Source organism: Anser brachyrhynchus (genome assembly GCF_964034855.1).
Source record: "Anser brachyrhynchus genome assembly, chromosome: 3".
Lineage (NCBI taxonomy): Eukaryota > Metazoa > Chordata > Aves > Anseriformes > Anatidae > Anser > Anser brachyrhynchus.
The window spans coordinates 30724645-30745008 of record NC_137696.1 but is presented as its reverse complement, the minus strand read 5'-3'; the positions used below and the strand labels follow the sequence as shown (position 1 = coordinate 30745008).

Below are 20364 nucleotides of genomic sequence, written 5' to 3'. Positions count from 1 at the left end.
ATGACATTGAGTAATTCCATGTGGACAAACCAATTGTCTCTCATTAATCTTCATGAAAAATGTTGGTCTCAGAAATTTGAAACACAGAAGTGAGTCACTAGCTAGACAAGAACAAAACAACAAGAGAATATTAGGAAACGTTAAGTTTATGAGAAAAAAAATGATTTCATCTTAGCATATGCTATTGCTTCAATGACAGTTTGAGATTAAACTCAAAACAAGGTGCAAAATGAAGAAAGGCAGTAAAGTTTTGAGTAGAACACAAGAGCAACCTTTCTCATGTGCATCATAAAGAGTAAGAAGGAGAAAAAAAGTACAGATAGAGCAGTGGATGAGAAAGGTATCTTAAATAGAAAACGTTTTTCCTGAACTGACTGAAATGGAGAATTGTTTTGAAGACTTCCAATCACAAAACTACTTTGAGCCAAGTTTTGATCCCTTACAAGCAGTTTGCAATGATCACCAAATCACAGACCAGGAACTGTGGAGTCTTAAGAGCTTCTGCTACTTATAAAAAATTGATTCCCCAGTTATGGGAAACCAACACCAATCTCACTTGATAAATGAGTATTACTGGGACCCGTGTCTCCAAAAAAAATGACACCAATCTCCCGAGAAGTATGACTGTGTATGCAATGTACACCTGTGGCCAAAATGTAGATCAATAACTTGGGTATTACCTGTTTAGCATACTACTGATAAAATAGGACTCAAAACAGAATGCACAGCAAACTGACATGTATATCTAAGTGAACCAGAGAACACCTGGCATCTCAACATACGCATAGATATGGATGACCCAAAGCTTTTATGCTGCACATGAGCATCAGTCTGAAAATTCACCATTTTAATCTTGATTAGAACTGAAGTCCTCATTTTGAACACTCCAAATTTATACGATTTAAAGGCTAAGTCTTTCTTGGAATAATCATGCACAATTGACACCAATTTTAAATTAAATTGATTTTAATTAAATTAATTTGTAGACAGTGTTCAAATCGTTTTTTCATATTCTTAAATTCCATATTTTTCATATTCTTAAATTCCAACTTTTATATAGCTCACACTGTTACCTAGTCACAGTCTAATCAGAAGAAAAAGCATTTCCAACTTGAAACATCTTATTTTTAAGAGATAAAAATGAGGAGTTTTCATTCAGTAACAACTTATGCAGCTTATACACACAAATTACTATGTAGTTAGCAGAAGAGCCAAAGCATTCAGCAACTCATAAAAATCTTACTTTTATAGTTGTAGAAGGTGTTGAGAGAGAAACATGGATCTACAAATGTATAGATGTTTTGAAACGAGCTTTAGCAAATTATCACTTAGATTGCATCTTGTGTTCTGTTTCTGAGAAGGGTTTTCCAGAAGAGAACACATGGAGTAGAAAGAACAATGCCAAGAAGAGAGGGATTCAGATCACAAGAGGTAAAATGCTTTCCTGACCTAGGCACAGCAAAACGATGTTTTCTTATCTCAGTGAGTGTAACAATATATACACATTCTATAAACTATTGTAGGAAACTCAAGTCATTCCTATTCCTCCCCGCCCCCCACATTAATTCAGGAAAAAAAAAAAAAAAAAACCTTTTAGCAGAGAAGCAGCAATACAAATCTACCTAAGAAAGCCACAGGAGGCTTGAACCAGGAATGATTTTTCAGCGTAACATTACAGGGTCACTTAGCCCAGAAGCAATGCACACCACTCCATGCAACTGATCTTAAAGTCTTGCACCATGTGAAACACGCCTACTATGCAATTATGTCACTATGGGGACATGCGTAAGAATTTCAGGTATTTCACTGAAACTTCCACCGATAAAGACAGTATTTTTCTTTTACTCTGTTACTTGTACTGGCTATTGACCACAAGTGAGAACAAGATGAAAATCTAAGCCAGAATCTAACTAGTGTAAACATTCTCCAAGTTCTACCAGCAAAGAAGAAAAAAAAAAAGAAAAAGAAAAAGAAAGAAACCATAGGCATGCTTCAAAGGCCCCAGTACACTAAATAACCTCAATCCAGAAAGAAAGAAATCAATCCTTAACAATCCAACAATCCAAATCAACAGATAACCACATGCCTATTCAAAGCAGATTCACTCCTTATCTTATCCAGCAGTCTGATTTACACCAGAAAATAGACCAGGCTTCTAAGGCTCAAAATCAGCTTTTAAGAATTAGCTAAAATTTTATAGCTTATATATACACGTGAGGTATATGAATACATAACGCGCACACACCCTGTATGCTGAAAACAGCTTGTTTGCTGAGAATGCCAAGACTAGAAATCCTGAGGTAGTATCACCAATTCCTAGGGTGCCATGCCTTAAAAAGTTACAATACTTAAACAACAAAATGAGTTGTCCTATCCTGTCCTGAGTTTCAGACCATGTGGTGTGTTCTGAATGAAGGAATTGCACATTAGGAAAAAAACTATTTCTCTATTTCATACAAAGCGTTAAATTTAAAAGCAAGTACAAATGATCTTAGAAATTAACTCAGTCTTTTACAACAACAATCTAAAGCTGTGTGAGAACATAAGAATGAAAAAAAAAATATTAAAGCCCAAGTCAGATAACCAACACTTCTCTCCAATGACGATCTTTTGCAGATTTTCATACTAATAGCTGGCAGATCCTTTTTACCTTGTGCTGAGTTGCACGGTGAATTTTTACAAAATCAAACAATTTCACCATGATGACAACTTTTAACATCTTTTTTTTTTCCTGTGCCTTACCGTGTCTTTCCAAAATGCTGTATTTGGTAATGCTCAAGTCTATGAAAGTCCAAGTTAAAGTACGCAGCAATTCAACTCAATTCAGTCCCTTGCTGGGAACGGCATTGCTTTGGGAACTATCTGTATCATGAATTCTGCATGCATTCACTGGGTGATGTTTAAATCTACTGAATGAAGATGAGGGCTCAGTGAGTCCACGGCAGCAAAAAACTGTTATAAGAAGAACTGGGAATTACAGTGTCTGGCAAAACTGCATTTGTAATATGCACGGATCAGGAAGAAAGGAGGCAATTCACTAGAGGAGTGCTATTAACCTTATACATTTCAGGAGGGAGGTTTCACTTGTAACTTGACCGTGGCAGTAAGGAAACAAGCTTTGTCCTTGAGACCCAAATTAATATATCATCTTGACACTGCCCTGCGCTGCATACCAGCACTCCAGGTTTCTGTTGCAGTGAGCTATGCAATTACACCTTCTCGAATATGTCCCACTGCAGCACTGTGTCTACAAGGCAGTGTTGCTACATTTAACTGGTCCTGTGTGGAGCCAACAGTTGGTCTCAATGATCCTTGTGGATTCCTTCCAAGTCAGGATAGTCTATGATACCCACTTCTACATAAAACTTTTTCCAGAATGCATCCGGAAAAGGTCTTAGTAATTCATGACAATATAGCAGTACAACACTTTATATGTTCTGAAAAGTAAATGCAAGTCATCACTTTGCATTTGCCTGCTGTGCAGTGCTACATGTACCATGAATTCACGTGCTTTTCTGGATTCTTTGTGTAGCCCTGGAGATAGATCCTCCATTGTATTTCCTCTCCAAGTTGTGAGAGAAGCTAGGTACAGAATACCTTATTTCAATATCTAAATGTCAAAGTAAGTAAAAGAAACTGTTCAGGATTATTATCTTTATGCTACAGTTGGGGAAGCAGAGATTTGATATGTAAATGACCTTCTCAAAGTCAGAGAAGAAGTAGCTGAATCAAGTATAGGAAATTAACAAAAATTCCCAATTTCCAGTTAGTTTTGGTAATAAGAAAGATAAGCCACATTTGACAAAGAGAAAATACATATGCACATACAAAGCTTTTCTCTACTGGAGCATATACATTTTTTTCATAGCTTTTAGTCATTTATGGTCTGAAATAGCTGAGGGGAGCTGGAGGTACTAAGAAAACTAAAATTCCTTCAGAAAGCAAAACTGTGAGAGCCTTTGTTTTACACTTAGTATACTCCCCTTCTGCCACTGCTCTTCCTGATCTTTCTCTTCCATTTCTAGGTATATCCCCCCCCAAATGAACAAACAAATTGTTTGACCTCTACGCAGAAGATGACTTAAGTATCTACTTCATTTACAGAAAGAAAACAAACAAACAAAAAAAACCTTTTGAGCTTTAGCAAGCCTCTTCTTACATTACCATTAGGGCAATCTAAAACAATATTCGAAATGCTTTTGAAATGTTTAGCCAAACTCAGTCATGTCTTCTTCACATTTACTAAAGTTGGGGTAACTTTATTTTTAAATGTGTGCAGCCCTACATTAGAGATCTGAGCACTGTGTCACTGTTTCCTTTCCAAATCCATCTGTGGTCTCCCTGGGCATACAAAGTGGTCACAGTTCCTCTGGCCAGCAGAAGAATTAACAAAACAACTCTTCCGAAGTAGGAACAGACTGACTTCATACCACATTATCAACTGATCCTCTAATGGCAACCCAAAGCTCTGTCCGGGACTCTTGTCCCTTCCAAGGCTCAGACGTGAAGTAACAGAAGGCAATACCAAAGGCGGCTCCAAAACAATTCATGGGACTACCTGGCACGGCTCATCTGTGATCAATCACGCCCTTTTGCAAGAAAAAGGCTGAAGTGTTCAAACAGTTGGGCTACTGGCAGGCAATCCACCTCAACAGACTACACAGATAAACAATATTTACTTTTTCTTACCTGATGTGAGTTGCAGGAAGAGACTCATACTGGCGAGAAAGAAAGAGCTCTCTGTGCTTCAACTGATGTTTCTGTTTATCCGTCAAGTCAACCTCAATTGTAGTTTCAGACTCTTCTTCAACTTCTTCTGCAGAGAAGCAGAGCGTAGGTCGAAATTAACTCTGTTACATAACACCCTTGCAGCCATTTCACTTGACATTCCCCCCACCCCTTAGCAACCTCCCTTAGTATTGAAAAGAAAAAATGAGATTAACAGGTCTGGTTTATGTAACTTGACAGAATATTAAGCATTTTGAATTTGATACCTTCTACTTTAAGCCTTTAAAAATTATGCTTCTCTCCTACTGTACTATGCACTGATGTCTTTCACACAGCTGCAAGAACAATCCTGACAAAATTACTCACTCTTTTTTCATCTCTTTCCACCTTTTTTCTCCGGGTTTGCCACTTCTTTGCTGCCCAGTTCCATTTTATGTATTCTTTTGCTGATATCAGCATTACTAGAAGTTTTACAAGCGTCCTGGGGAAAAGCGCTTTCTATGAAACAGAAAGCAACTGAACTCACTGTATAGCCAAATCACACACTAAAAAAACTGAACAACCTCACTGCCTTCCAAGATGTTAACCTAATAGAGTCTGACAGCAAATATTCAAAATTATTTCTATTTTAACCAATACAGCACAATAGGATGCTATTATTAGATATTATCATAAGATAGCAGCAACTAAAACAGCAAGTATTAAACTATATTTTAAAGTATGTTCGCAGTTGAAAAATCTTTTATAGTCAATCTAATCTGAAATCGTCTAGTACTACCTTGCACATGATATAACCAAAGAAAAAGATTCCTTCTAACGACTTAAACCATCTGTAAACTGGGAAGAAATAAAAGCAGATACTAGAAAGTGTCCCTTATAGATTTTAAAAGCAACGTTCACAGTGGTTGTTAGCATATCATATGGACAAGCACACTATTCAAAATAGTTATGGGATCTTCATGGTTGTGATCTGCCTTTGTAGTAGATTCTTGGGACATGCAGACCTCCAGACTATACTCCCTAACTTCCCAGAAAGGACAAAGTCTCAGTGGATGTTATATGCAAAAAAAACAGGCACTTTAAGTTCTCAAAGATTTGTCAATTTTCTATCTGCTCTATTATCTACGAGGTACAAAACCGAATATACCTTACGAAATATGCCTTAGGAAATTAAACAATGAAACCTCAGCATTAGCTAGTATTTCATGTAGCTACCTTAGAACAAATCACCTCATCTGCTCTTGCAAAGTAACACTTTTTACAAACAACCTACAGACGTCTCAAAATGAAGTCTGCCTGTATCTTCATGGCAACCACAGTTCTCTCCAAATGCAACTTTTTTTTTTTTTTTAAATCATGCCTGCCTGTAGCTTATTCCACTTCTTTCTACAGAAGTGATAAAACACGGTCATCTCGTATAACCAACTCTTCAAATCCAGTTCCATCGGCCACCATAAGCCTACCTGGCTGTAGACCCACAGTCACCTTCCCTGTTTTGTGGGTATGTACATTAACAAAAACAAAGCCCCACAGTCTCACCTGACACACGTAGAGGTTCAAGTCAGATCACAACTGAGTTTAGAATTATTCTGACACCTATAGTACTAACAATAAATACAGTGTAAAAAAAATGCTGTGCAAAGACAAAGCATTTTTGAATTAAGCTAATAAAGAAAAAAGGGACTAGTATTAAAAATATTGAAGTTTCAAGCAAATAATAGCTATGACCATTTATTACAATAAATGTTACTAGCTACATTTGTATTTCAAAGTTAAAGCCTTAATATTTCTTAACATATCCAGATGTGTCAGTGGTTGTTTTTTGTTGTTTTGGTTGTTTTTGTTTCTTTGTTTTAGTATACATATTGCTTGTAGTATTCTACAGGTCCAAAGTTCTCCTATGTCTATTTATTTCTTCTCCTTCCTGAATGATATCAAAAGTACAAGCTTATCTTTTGTTACAACCATCTGAAAACAGTTGACAAGAAACAGCCCATTAGGAAGCAATTTAGGCATCCAAACACAGGTGTACAGAGCCATATTAGACAGACTTGTAGAAAGCACCCGACTACCTGTACGGCAGAAAACACAGAAGAATGTGTACCATTTTGAAGTGGCAGCAGAGAGCCAGGAATTATATTGCAGAGAGTTTAAAATGACTTTAGATGCCTATGTTCAAGTATCATAACAGCTCCCTTAGAGCGAGAAATTAGAAAAAATAATTGTATATTTGTTGCACTAATCTTCCATAGGACAAGAAAGTATCGAACCAAGAGCCTGAAGCTGAAATCCTCTCTTACATGCATCTCTTAAAACATAACAAACCCAAACACGAAAAAAAATAAAATTTACTAAATTTTTCAGAAATAAAGCACACGTTTTACGCACAGAGATCTGACAAACTCAGAAAGCAGGACTAATCATGGCCAGACACTGCACAGTTATACTACAGATGCAATATAATTTATCACCAGAATAATTTTACTATTTTTCTTCTTCGTAATAAAAAATGCAAATAGTAATGCATTTAGCAAAACATGTAATAGCTTGCCCCAGCAATAACAAGCTGCATCTAGAAAGTGCACACTGGATAAAGTGAGAAAATTAAATATTTAACTAATTTGCTCGATGGCAATACAACAAATTCTGCATCTGACCAAACCTTTAGACAGCTGCTTTCAAACCAGATTTTTGCATAGATCAGGCCTTAATGCCTATTCGAAGAAAAGGGGTGAAGAACTTTCAGTCCTTCTAAAGCTCTCTCCACCTTTGTGTCTTGTATTTGCAGTACGTATGCAATTTAATTTAGCATCCAATAAGAGGTTATTCCCATCAAGAAGAGTACCTACTCTATGGAAGGTACCTACAGGAAATTATCATAAAGTGGCACTAAGTTGAGCACATTTTCATTGCTCAGGAAGAGAACTAAAGCAATGGCTCAAAGTGAACAAATATTTTAATGGAGAAATATGGTAATGACATACACAGCATCATCATTCCCAGAAAAAATTCAATTTTGTTTTCTATCTGAAGTTGTTCAGCTTAAAAATATCTTGAAAGTCTGAGGCATGACTACAGAGATGGACACAATCAGATTTTCTAAGTGACACAATCCCCTCTAGGCCATGGGCAAAGCTGAAGATTATGCTGTTTTGCAGCACTTTTCCTGGTCTACAAGAAATATTTCATTTAAAAGAAAAATCCTGAAGAACAAAAGCAGGGATCTCTGGTGAGCTTTTAAAGCTTTAGGTCTATCTATTATACATGGGCTTTCTAATCAGTGATTGCAAATATTTGCTTTGATCCTGAAAACCAGAGTGGTCCAGCGAAACTTTCGCTGGCAGTGGTACAGCCTTGCCCTTTCCCTTTTCCCTTGTAACTAAGGCCTAATTGACTCAAATAAGCAATAGATACTAGGAAGAAACTGTAATCCTCACTCATTTTACATGTGCGCTACCATTTAAAAAAAAAAAAATTGAACACTTGTTTTCTATTTACTCTGTGGGATTCACTGTTTAGAAAATGTTCTGTTTTCTCTTCTAAAGCGTTCTTATCGAACTTAAGAAGAAGAGAGAGTTGTCCATGCCATAAACTTCGTAGATGTCTGGTTATTTTTATAGTTAAGTAATGTGGTGACTTAAGCTTGCTACCAGGAAGAAATGCTTATTTTTACATCTAAAATCAAACTAAACTGAGGACAGACCTCTAGAAATACAACACACCCATTTAATATAAAATGGCTTAAGAAAGTGACTTTTAAAAAAATCCTGAAAGACACCTAAAAAGCTTTAAATGTGACTCAAACCACTCCATGGTTAAACATCAGCTAGCAAACATGTTGCTTTCCTCTAACCTGTTACTTTTCCTTATCTAAGTCAAAATAACCCACCACACAATTCCCTTATCTACTGCAACAGAAAGTAAGACACCGGATTAAACACTGAAGGCTATCGCCAGCGATGAAGGAGTATATATTGAGTTTTAAAAGGAAGAAGTTCTCCCTCTGTTGCCATCAAGTTGCTGACTGCATTAGTTTCAGCTAGAGGTTGACTGGATCACAGAATCACAGCTACGCAAAATAATTCAGGCTGAAAAGGGACACGGGAGGTCTCCAGCGCAAAGTCCTCCTCAAAGCAGGCTCCACTGTGAAGTCAGCCCAGGTTACTCTACATTTTATTCAGCTGGGTCTTGAAAACCTCCAAGGACAGAGGCCAGAAAACCTCTCTGGCAGCCAGCTCATGGCAAAAAAGCTGTTCCTTGTACCTAACCTGAATCGCTCCTGTTTGAATTCAGTCACTGCAAAGAGCTCAGCTCCATCACCCCTAAAATCTCCCCAAAGGTATCAGCAGTCCACTTCTCCAGGTGGAAGAAGCTTGACTCCCTCAGCCTCTCCCATCATGGAGACCTCTGCTGAAACTCCTCCAATGCATCTGTAACTCCCCTGTATTGGGGGGCCTAAAACTGGATGCAGTACACATGGCACCCAGTTGCTGGAGGGGACGTCCGCCTTTCTCCACCCACTGGCTAGGCACCTGGTGATACAGCCCCGGACGCTGTTGTTTTGCCTCCTCTGTCACCAGGGCCCTGCCCTCTGCCAGCACCCCAGGGCCTTTCCCACAGAGCTGCTTCCCCCCAGCCTGCATCCCTGCCAGGGGCTCTTCCTTCCCGCAAACAGGACTTGGCATTTTGTTCCTGCCAAGCTGTCTCCAGGTTCCCGGTGTCCCGTTCCTCCTGCTTACTAGGCCTGTGTCAGCCCTCCCCTCCAGGGCAGCACCTGGCTCCCCCCAGGTGGTGTCAGCCTGGGAACACGATGACAGTGCCCCGGGCCGCTGATAAGGGCAGGTCCCAGTATACGAACCCTAAAATGCTACCCTCTGGCTCAGACCATGCAGTTAGCTTTTTGTTCACCTCATAGCACTCTAATCCAGATTAATTCCAAGCCTGTGACCTAGCGTGCCCATCCACAATGCTGCTCCTGGCATAAAAGCAAAAAGCAGGAATAAGGGCTGTAACTGGGAAGATTGGGGGGGGGGGGGGGGGGGTAGGGGGTAGGGAATAAAATCAAGACCACTTGTTTCAACAGCAGCACAGGCTGATGCTAAATTAAACCAGCAGTGTAACCACAGTGCATTAACTTCCTACCTCTAAACCTAATTGATTCCAGTTTTGAAACCACATCTCACCTTAGCTATACCCAGTTTATGCAAGACTTAAGAAAATTAACAAACTTAGTGAACCTGCTTTAACTCCACAAATTGTGATTGTGTTTTTTAAAATACCTTTAAAATCCTATTTGATCAGCATAAATTTCAGTTCAAAGAACGCCACTAAGCCCGACTTTAAGAACAACCTCTACAATTTTTCCTTTCCTGTACACCTTTGAGTAGAGACTCAGCCCCAAAACGATATAAACGATGGGTATCGCCAACGTATTTTAAAACATACAGATAAAAGGCCGAGAATGCTGAACAGCAGCCAGTTTACCATGCACATCAAAGGAAAGACTGCGGTGCGTAAATCTTTTAAGCTTAGCTGGCTGCAGCAAAAACATCAAGCGCACATTTGGCAGTTAGACACTACAGCAGAAAGAATTATAAATATAGATTTTGGGGGATAGGGAGCAAATCTATTTGCTGCCAAAATGAGTACAAAAGATAAACATTAAGTCTGACTATACGAACAACTCTATTCAGACTGTGAACGAAGAACTCTCTTAACCAAGCAGTTGGCCAATTTGCTCAGTCTGTATGAAGTTTCTTGCCACGTGGTGTTGTACCAACTTCACTGTGATATTTAACCCCCCAGTGCTGCAGTAAAGCAGTTTAATCAACTTTGTGAGCTAGACTACACATAGTTATACTGTCAGTTTGACTGAGAAAGTGTTTACTAAAGCTGAATTAATTAGCTCTACTTACACCGTGTCTGTTCGTAGAATATTCAGATGGCTGGTAGAATACGTGACATCCGCCTGATATCTGCTGTTACTGTCAGGTAGGATCAGAAATCTAAAGCACAATTTGTACGGGTTCTGAGTCATTTAGCTACCTACTGTGCGAATCTGAACAATTTAGCAGGTAGAAAAAAGACTGGTTGGTTATGCTTACAGGGAACAGGTGTACTTTTAATTCCTCCTGGATAGCATAGATACACACATTTCCTCCAAGGGGTTTTCCATTTTCTTGCACAATTATCCAAGCAATCCTTTCACACTACATCATCATAATTTTTCTAAAGGAGGTCACAAAACAAAGAAATAATTACACTCCACAACCATTAAGAATTAAGATGCCACACCTACTCTCCAACAATAAAAAAATATTTCTAAAGTTACGCAGAAGGTTTTTTTTGAGTACTTCCAAGGGGCATGTTATAGAGTAATAATTTGCAGAATGACAGTCATATATAACTTAGTAACTATTCCATGTTTGTCATAGGCTTGTAGCAAAAATATTTAATGAAAGCTATCACAGTTTCCATCATCAGAAAACTCCCCATTCCAAAACCTGATGGACGGATTTTCTGGATAACTGGTTTTAAAGATTTTTGAGAGCAAGGAGCTTGTGGGTAGAAGGCAGGGAAGGATTACCTTCGTAAGCAGTACAAATTATAGTGTGCTACATTAACAAATATATCATGGTAAATTAAATGCTACATAAATAAATACAGGAGTAAGCACATTATAGTTTAGCACTGCTATCCAGTGCTGCAAACTAGCTTATGACAACACTGCAAAACAGAAGGGTCTCACAGAAGTGTGAAAACAGTGACGTGCAAGCAATGATGAAACAGCCAGCAATCTCGTATCATAAACCTAGATGCAGATTTTTCAGTTTCCCTTCTCTCTCCTCCCTCCCTTGACCTGGTTTCTGTCTCACCTATTCAAATGGAAACTCCTTCAGAAGGGAAAATATCCTGTTACAGGATATTTTGCATTTCATCATGTGAACCTGTTGCATTTCATCATGTGAACACCTTTATAAACTGAAGCAACCTGTTGCGGCATGTGCAGAGCAACAGTCCTCTGCAGTGCTCCTTTACACAGTTCCTTGGTACAGGCAGCAAACAGCATACTCAAAATTGTGCCATGGACAAAGCTATTTTCATTGTGATTAACATTTTCAGTGTACAATTACTGGATCGTGCTCATCAACAGAACAGGAGGCCAACTAGTTATTTTTCAAAGTACAAACATATTTAGGGCTGCAATGCGAAGGCATGTTAGAAGTTTTAGTTCTACCTTCAAATCCAGGCTGGCAAACCACACAGAGAGCAAGAGCGAACACAAGCAACCTGATATTGCCCAGGAAAAAAAAAAAAAAGCATCTGGCTCAAGAAATATGAAGGCCTACAACAATGCCACATAGGTAGGAGAGTATGCTCTTCTCAACATCATCATTTAATCATTCTTTCAGAGAAGCACAAACATTATGCGGATCACTTGGTACCAAGGTACCAGACAGAATCACAGGATGACATAAGTCAGAAGGTACCTTAAGGATCACCTAGTTCCAACTCCCCTGCCACGGGCAGGGACAACTCCCACCAGACCAGGCTGCCCAAAGCCCCATCCAACCTGTCCTTGAACACCTCCAGGGACGGGGCATCCACAGCTTCTCTGGGCAGCCTGTGCCAGTGCCTCACCACCCTCTGAGTGAAGAATTTCCTCCGAACATTTAATTTAAACCTCCCCTGTTAAAAGCCATTCCCCTTTGTCCTATCACTAACTGAGTAAAATGTTACTCTCCGTCTAATTTATAAGCCCCCTTTAAGTACTGAAAGGCCCCAATGAGGTTTCCCTGGAGCCAGGCTGAATATCCCCAGCTCTCTCAGCCTGTCTTCATAGGAGAGGTGCTCCAGCCCTCTGATCATCTTTGTGGCCTCCTCTGGACCCTCTCTACCAGCCCCACACCCCTCTTGCACTGGGGACCTCAGGGCTGGAAGCAGCACTCCAGGTACGGCCTCACAAGGGCAGAGCAGAGGGGCACAATCACCTTCCTTGCCCTGCTGGCCACCCGTCTGTTGATGCAGCCCAGGACACAGTTGACCTTCCGGGCTGCAAGCTCGCACTGCTGGCTTGTGTCAAGCTTTTCATCCACCAGAACCCCCAAGTCCTCTGCAGTGCTGGTCTCAGTGACTTCTTCTCCCAGACTGTGCTCATGTCTGGGATTGTCCCAACCCAGGTGCAGCACCATGCACCTGGCCTTGTTGAAGATCACAGTTTTCACGTGAGCCCAATTCTCAAGCTTGTCCAGGTCCCTTTGGATGGCATCCCCTCCTTCTGTTTTATCAACTGCACCACTCAGCTTGATGTCATCTGCAAACTTGCTGAGGGTGCACTCAATCCAATTGTCTATGTCACTGATCAAGACATTAAACAGCACCAGTCCCAAGATGGAGGGACACCTCAGATGTCCCTGAGGCACACCACTTATCACTGACCTCCACCTGGACACAGAGTCATTGACCACCGCTCTCTGGGTGTGACCTTCAAGCCAATTCCTTATCCACTGAATGGTCTACCCTCCAAATCCATCTCTCTTATTTGGAGATCAGGATGTCAAGTGGGACCATGTCAAAGGCCTCACAGAAGTCCTGGTAGATGACATTGGTCGGTCTTCCCTTGTCAACTGATGCAGTCACTCCACCACAGAAGGCCACCATATTGGTCAGGCAGGATTTGCCCTTGGTGAAGCCATGCTGGCTGTCTCAGATCACCTCCTGGTCTTGCATGTGCCTTAGCACTGCTTCCAGAAGGATCTGTCCTATGATCTACCCAGGCACAGAGGAGAGGCTCACCGGTCTAGCTCCCTTCCTTTCTACCCTTTTTTAAAAAGAAAATAATCCCAACTCTTCGCCTTCATGATTAATTATCGGACCTGATTTTGAGCAATGAGAGACATGTATCTTCCATTTTCATAAGACTGATCCTATTAGCAACTTTTCCCATCATTTGGATTTCAACTTTTCTGTGCAAACCACCTGCTCATAAGATCTTGTTTTAAATGGTCTTTCCTTTAAAATAGACAAGGTATGCCTGAATTAGTTAACAAGTGGTAAAACTGCCTCTCCTTAGTAAAATGCAGTGAAAATATTTAAAAAGAACATGTATCACAGAGAACTAAGAAGACCGAAAATCTTTTAAGCTTTCTGTAGGAGTCCACATTTAAGAGCTATAATATTGTTTTATTTTACTGTAATACAATAATAATCACAGAGTTTCAGAGATCTAAACTGTTTTTTTCTAACAAGCAATTCATATCCGCAGTAGCAGGTATAAACAGCTTTTCAAAATGTGTTGGCAAAGAAAAGGCACAGATTGTAGAAGCACTTTCCTACCCCTACTCCGAATGGCATATGATTCTGCTTATAAAACACAGACGATTTATCTTCTACAATATCTCCTTCCAGAAGGGCTGAATTTTGTTTGATTTTTACAGGGAGGAAAGAAGGAAAGCAAAAATGCAAAGAAAACGATTTGTGTATCCTGTTCCTGAGTAAAGTTAACTAAGACATATTAAAGTTCTATGTCCAGGATTTTAAAATGAGAAGAATATTATCCAACATAACGTCTACTCAACGCCAGCACTGTAAGAGATTTTTTTCCTGTTTACAGACCTAATGAGATGAGCAGGAAGAAAAGTTAATTCACTGTGATAGTCTAAGACTTGAAAGTTATGTTTTTTTCCATCTTCAACTGTATTAATGATGTATCTTCAAGATTGTACATGCATCAAGAAAAGAATATAGAGTTAAGATGCTAATGAAAGGGAACTATATATTTATGAACTGGGAAAGGTATAAAGAAATCTAAATAAACACGTCACTTTAAATCTTTAAACCTTTTAATTATGATGCCAGTTGAGCAGGGAAATCAGTGTAGGAATAAACATCACGTTGTAGTAACTAGTGAGGTCTTCAATATATATGCTATTTTTCTTGTTTAAACAAACTGAGATAAAATTTCAAGGAAATCAATGAAGCTGTCAAATATCACATTTGATACAGAACCAAGTAAAAATATAAAAAAATCATCATTTATTTCTTTCATACGTGTTGAATATTCAGTATTTTGATCCCGGGCTTTTTTCCCCCCATTAAGAACAGAAGAAAGAGAAGAGCATTTCAGAAGTATATGAAGGTAGTCACCCTCTGAAGGCAAAAATAAAGCTGGCCATAGATCATAGTGTTTTTTCTTGTGTGATACTTGGCAGCCTAGTTCTTGGCCCCTTGAGGCCCTACTGAGAATAACAACATCAGGATTTCATTCACAACAGCAGCATCAGTCACAGGACCTGACCCAACGGAACTGTCACACAGCACAGGGCCCCACAGCACTCTGTAAGGCCAGGTTACAGGCCACTGACCCGGCCAACATTACGTTTCACCACTAGTTTAAGCCAAAACAAGGGTGCACTTTTCATGCAGGAAGCTGCAACAAACCACTGTCTTCAGAGTTGTATATCACTCCCAATCCCTCATGTAAACAAGGACAGACAAGTGAAAATGTAAGTCCATCACTTGGCATAGCAAAATGGGAAGATTAAAAAACTGATTTTTTGATACATGCTTAACCTGTTGTACAAGCAGAAAAAGCACACGTGTTTATGTAACCTCCGATGTATGCACAGTCCATCAGCTATGCAATCTGGACAGAGAAGACATCTTACATGCTGCGATAAACCTGGAAACAAGTTCTGGATTCAGACAGTTGATGACAGTCAAAATGAACTGCTTAGCTCTCCACAGTCTTTTAGGAATTTCATAATGTAGAACAGGCTTTTACTGGCAAAATTGCACTTTTTAACCAGTCAAACTTGTTTTGCTCATGGGTGTAATATATTCTACATTAGAATAAAACATTTCTCTGCCAGGATCCTTGCAGAAGCACTTGTGTAGTACACAAACAGGTTCACACTACAAAGCTTTCCCTGCACCGATAGAGCTTTACAAACAGCAGATGAAAGGAAAAACAAGGTATTGATCAAAAAGGCAAATCACATCTCTAAATTGCCATTCCAAACACCCGCTCTGCTACTTCATGTGGCCTAGGGCACATCAAACTCAACATGTATGGTAACCTTGAGTCCATACCCTGTCATTTGTGCAGGCTACATTTAACAAAAATACAAATTTACAGGCAAACCAGAGAAGCAGTTTCTATATGAATCTTATTTGCTACTTCTACCTTTTCTGTAATACCTCGCACCACACGTACTCAGTAGTGCATGAGTCAGCTTGGGTAGGAAGCCCTACGTCCATTCTCACACAGTGCCTTGCCCAAGCTAATAAGCTCTGTCTCCATCATCCTGTGTGAATTTTCAGGCGTGCACGAGTATCATCAAGGACAACTATCACAAACCTCATTTCACTGCACAATACAGGCATATGCAAGAATTGCTGCTGGTAAGCCTTTAAACCACCAGATCTCATCCATGATTCATACACTTAACTGCCACTGTAAGGTGGGAAAAAAGTCGTTCCGTATTACTAGTGAGTTCGCATTTGTAAGCAACAAACTACTGATTCAAGCAAACTATCAGAGAAGTCTTTGAAGCCATAAAATGCATCTCTAATTGGAGCTTTAAAGATACAAATAACCTAGCAATTTTTTTATGACTAAAATTTATGCCTTGGGAACATTCACTTAAAATTATGAGCCAAGAGAGGACAGAACACCACGATGTAGAAACACACAAGATCATGGAAACCTAGGAGGTGTGAAACATCCTATTTATCTTTGTGAGGCAAACTATGATGATCAATAATATCAGTATTTTGTAGGTCTCGAGAAAACAGTGTAGGGTCACACATTGGTCTGCACAATTAACAGACACTAAGGGGGCAAGAAAAAGTATCTGAGAAATGACAATTACATGTTTTCCACAAATCAAAACAAACACAAAACAGTAAGCACGGCAATAATGATAAACATATTTAAGCCTGACCAAATGGGAACAGATCCTAAAGAACACTGGGAAACAGAGAATGCACAATGCCTAGACAGTTTTCTGTGAATGCTGTCTCCTTCCCAAAACTCAAATGCAATGAATTTATTTTGTGGGTAGAGCTCAAAAAAAGTGACGCCTTCTTTTGTATTCTAGTGAGTCACTCCCTCCTGAGGAAACACATTGAATAAATGATTTCAATTAATAAGGAATAAAAACAGAAGTTAGATTTCAGAGATTCATTAAACTTTTGAAATTAAACAGCTTTCAGCATAGATGTAAATCGGTAATTTGCAGCTTTCCACTCTCCACAGCAAACTCATTAAATTAATCCAGACCTTCTTTTCAGTTTGTTTTTACTTTCTGAGAGATTGGTAGCAATGTGTTCAAGCCTTTTAAATTGCATTTAGAAAATCAGATTTGGAACTATAAAAAAAAAATCTAGGTATGGCTGCCCAAAATTATAAATCTATTCTTAAGAGATTAACAGATGAAGCTAGCAGCTACTAGCTGGTTTGCTAGTAGATGCAAAAAACAAGATGCAGTTACACAAACTGCATACAGTGGACAAGCAACAATATGTGCAAAGTCCTACATACCCAAATGCAGATCAGGTGAATAAAATGTACTTATGCAAGTCTGGCATCAGAGCTACCATCTCCTGCAACTATGAACTTCACCGGAAACCCATTCACTCCATTAAGGGAAGATCATTAACATTCACGATCTAGTAAGACATTCTGCACCAAAGAAACTGACGAAACAGCCACAGAAGCTAGTAATTCCACAAGATACTTAGAGCTGACAGCAAACTGGTTAATGAGACAATATACGCTACGGTTAACTACTAATTCTAAAATGTCGTTCACAAAAGGAAGACTGATCGTCAGAAGCAAAAAGCTCCTCATTACTGCTTCTTTATTGCTTTCAGCATTGGGGGGAAAAAAATCACAAGTATGCAGTTCCTGTACAAAATGCAGTGAACAAAACACATAATTTATGAGACTATCCAAAGCACCCTTGAAAAGGATAATTGGGAGCCTTGGGACAAGTTTCTCCTTGGCGACAAGGATGTGAATTTGGACAAGGCTTGCTCTATTTCAGCAAGCTCTGATTTCCCCCCCACCCCCAATTCTCCAAATAAATTACAACTGAAGTAATTCTCTTGTGTAAATAAAGGAAAAAGTCGGGTTCCCTTGTCTCTGGAGATGAAAAATGTCATGTCTTCCCTACCAAAACAAAAAAAAAAATCCCCAAACTCATTTTCAGTGAAAGCGATAGTTACACTAACACAAAAACCCCTTAGCATAAAAGCTACTCTGCCACTGGTTAAAGAACTCCTTGTCGTTATCATTCTTAAATGGCCCTCCTAATGTGTGTCTTACCACAACACAGACCTGAGGGTACCCAGGAGCACCGTAACGTACCTGAATTTGCTAGCGCTTGTTTACAGTCAACTAACAGAGACATGTAAACTAAATATAATATGTAAAATTCCAGTCTCAAGCAAGAGACACACTGGAGCTCGTTCTCCTAAGCTTTCCTAGCTTACCATATTTGTTTTGCCTCTGTTCACGACCCCACCTACAAAGCAAACACAAGTCTTCCGATGGCTTGCTCACAAACAGAGTACAAGTCTTTGAAAAGAAAGAAAAGGGGGCAGAAGTTCCAGGTCAAAAATCATTTTCTCTTAATTCTTTGCTACTCAAGGGGAGGGGGGAGGGAATAAACAACTAACCTGCAAACAAGCACTTGTTTATATTTACAGAAGCCTTGAAATTAGGAAGGCAGTGTCTCACTGAACCAGTTACACAAGTCTGCACGCCCACTCCTCAGGCATATCTAGCAGCCAAGCCTCCTCCTTTATAAATGCTCCAAGACTCTCCTATCCCTGATCCCCAGCTTTGCCATCCCAATCCCTAGCTCCTTTCCCTCCTATCTAACTCTCAGAAAAATGGTATGCTTCATCACCAGGTAACAGACTTGTAATCCTACCAGCAAGCAAGAGGGAGGCTTCTCACGGTAATTAAAACACAAACTGCAACCCTACCACAAATCCGACTGAATACTAAACTCCAAAGAACCAGTTACACATTTCTGTAAAAACAGCTAACCAACTGAACTCCTGAGCTCTATGGATTTATTTTTGCACCCATGTGACCATAAGACAAAAATGGATTTGTTTGTTTTATTCGTACCAAGACCAATGCAACACCGTGATCTTCTTTCCCTTCAAGCTAAACTGGCAGCTCTTCCAGACTTAACTCCCTTGAAAGAGTAACCAACTAAGCACACTCCATCCCTACACACATCCTGCCCTACAGAATGGGTGTCATCCTCTCCTAACATTATCAGTAAAGCAAATAAACTGTTTTAAATTATTCCCTGGAAGTTGTACAGAGGATACAACAACAACGAGTATTAAAAAGGAAGTATTAATTACTTCAACGTTTAAGATAAAGGTGGATAAAGTGGATCGTATGCAATGCAAGATTTAACATTCATCTCTGGCATTCATTTGACAAAACGTGCCTCTGATTAAACAGACTGTGAATAAAATAGGTGTTCAAGGGAACCAACGGGACCAGAAATAGCAAATTTTAAGGTTTCATATAAAACCTCCCATAAAAAGATGCTTTATATTCTAAGACATTATACAACTTGAATTCAGAGAACAAAAGAAGTCTCTCATCATAAAGTGATTTTTCAGAAAAGGGATTTTGAGTAAATAAATGTTGTATCCTTCTGAATAACAGCTTTTTAGTTTGATGTACAAAAAATACTATACTGAAAAAGGATTAGGACAACAACGGAAAACACCACACAACTTTTTGGCTGTTACCATCTGACTGGACAAAAATAATCCAGTAATACTGTATTGTTAGTGTTTTAAATTATACACTCAAATACATGACTCAGAAAAGAGAACAACACTGAACGATACAAAGCAAAGCATCTTATGCATTTTACTTAGAAGTCCTTTACAGACCCTCCAGGGTGCTCACAGACATACTTTTTCACATATAGACTGAGTATATAGATTGCCTTATTCCTGTTTCAGTTTTATTTACTCTTGAGAAACATACTGGAAGATGAATCTAAGCTAAATTTCTTGAATTGTTGAAGAGGACTGAAAAACTCTAATAGGTTTTACCTGGAACTGAATACTAAGACCACTACTATGCCACAGCAATCATATATTCAGAAACCCAATGACAAATATTTTATAAAAACATGAAAGTGTAGCTATAACTTTTTTTCACCAGCGTAGACCAAATAAGAACTTATATATTGAGCATGTCATTTTACAGATAAAGAAAATGAAGTGCAGAGAGGATTCTTGATTTGTTTATGATCACGATATACCAGTGTCATACCAAGGTCAGAACCAAGTACTCCAGATGTTCCTCTATGGCACACAGAAATCCTGTAGTAGTAACACCATGTTGTATAGCAATGAGACATGAAACATGGTTGTCTAAGACCTGATTGCTAAAACAAGTCCTATAATAAAGTGCAACTACGATGAGTAAAAACAGCAAGCAATCTCAACAAAGACCATATGATGCCATAAAATGGGAAAAAAGGAGATTTGGACTATTTTCGGTAATCCAAGAAAATAAAAAAAACTCAGTTTCACCTTTGATCTCTGAGTTACTGAAACTAATATGCCTGAAATTCTTTTTTAAAT

At 39.1% G+C, this 20364-nt stretch overlaps 1 protein-coding gene across 5 annotated transcripts in view; it reads right to left on the bottom strand.

The window, feature by feature from the left end:
- The window catches only part of MTA3 (metastasis associated 1 family member 3), a 196611-nt gene that overhangs the window by 171004 nt on the left and 5243 nt on the right, over nt 1-20364 (bottom strand). For all 5 annotated transcript variants that reach the window (XM_080586121.1, XM_080586122.1, XM_080586123.1 and 2 more), the window contains exon 4: nt 4690-4816. In XM_080586121.1, coding sequence (XP_080442247.1) covers nt 4690-4816 — 127 coding nt within the window. The remainder of the gene's footprint in view (nt 1-4689; nt 4817-20364) is intronic.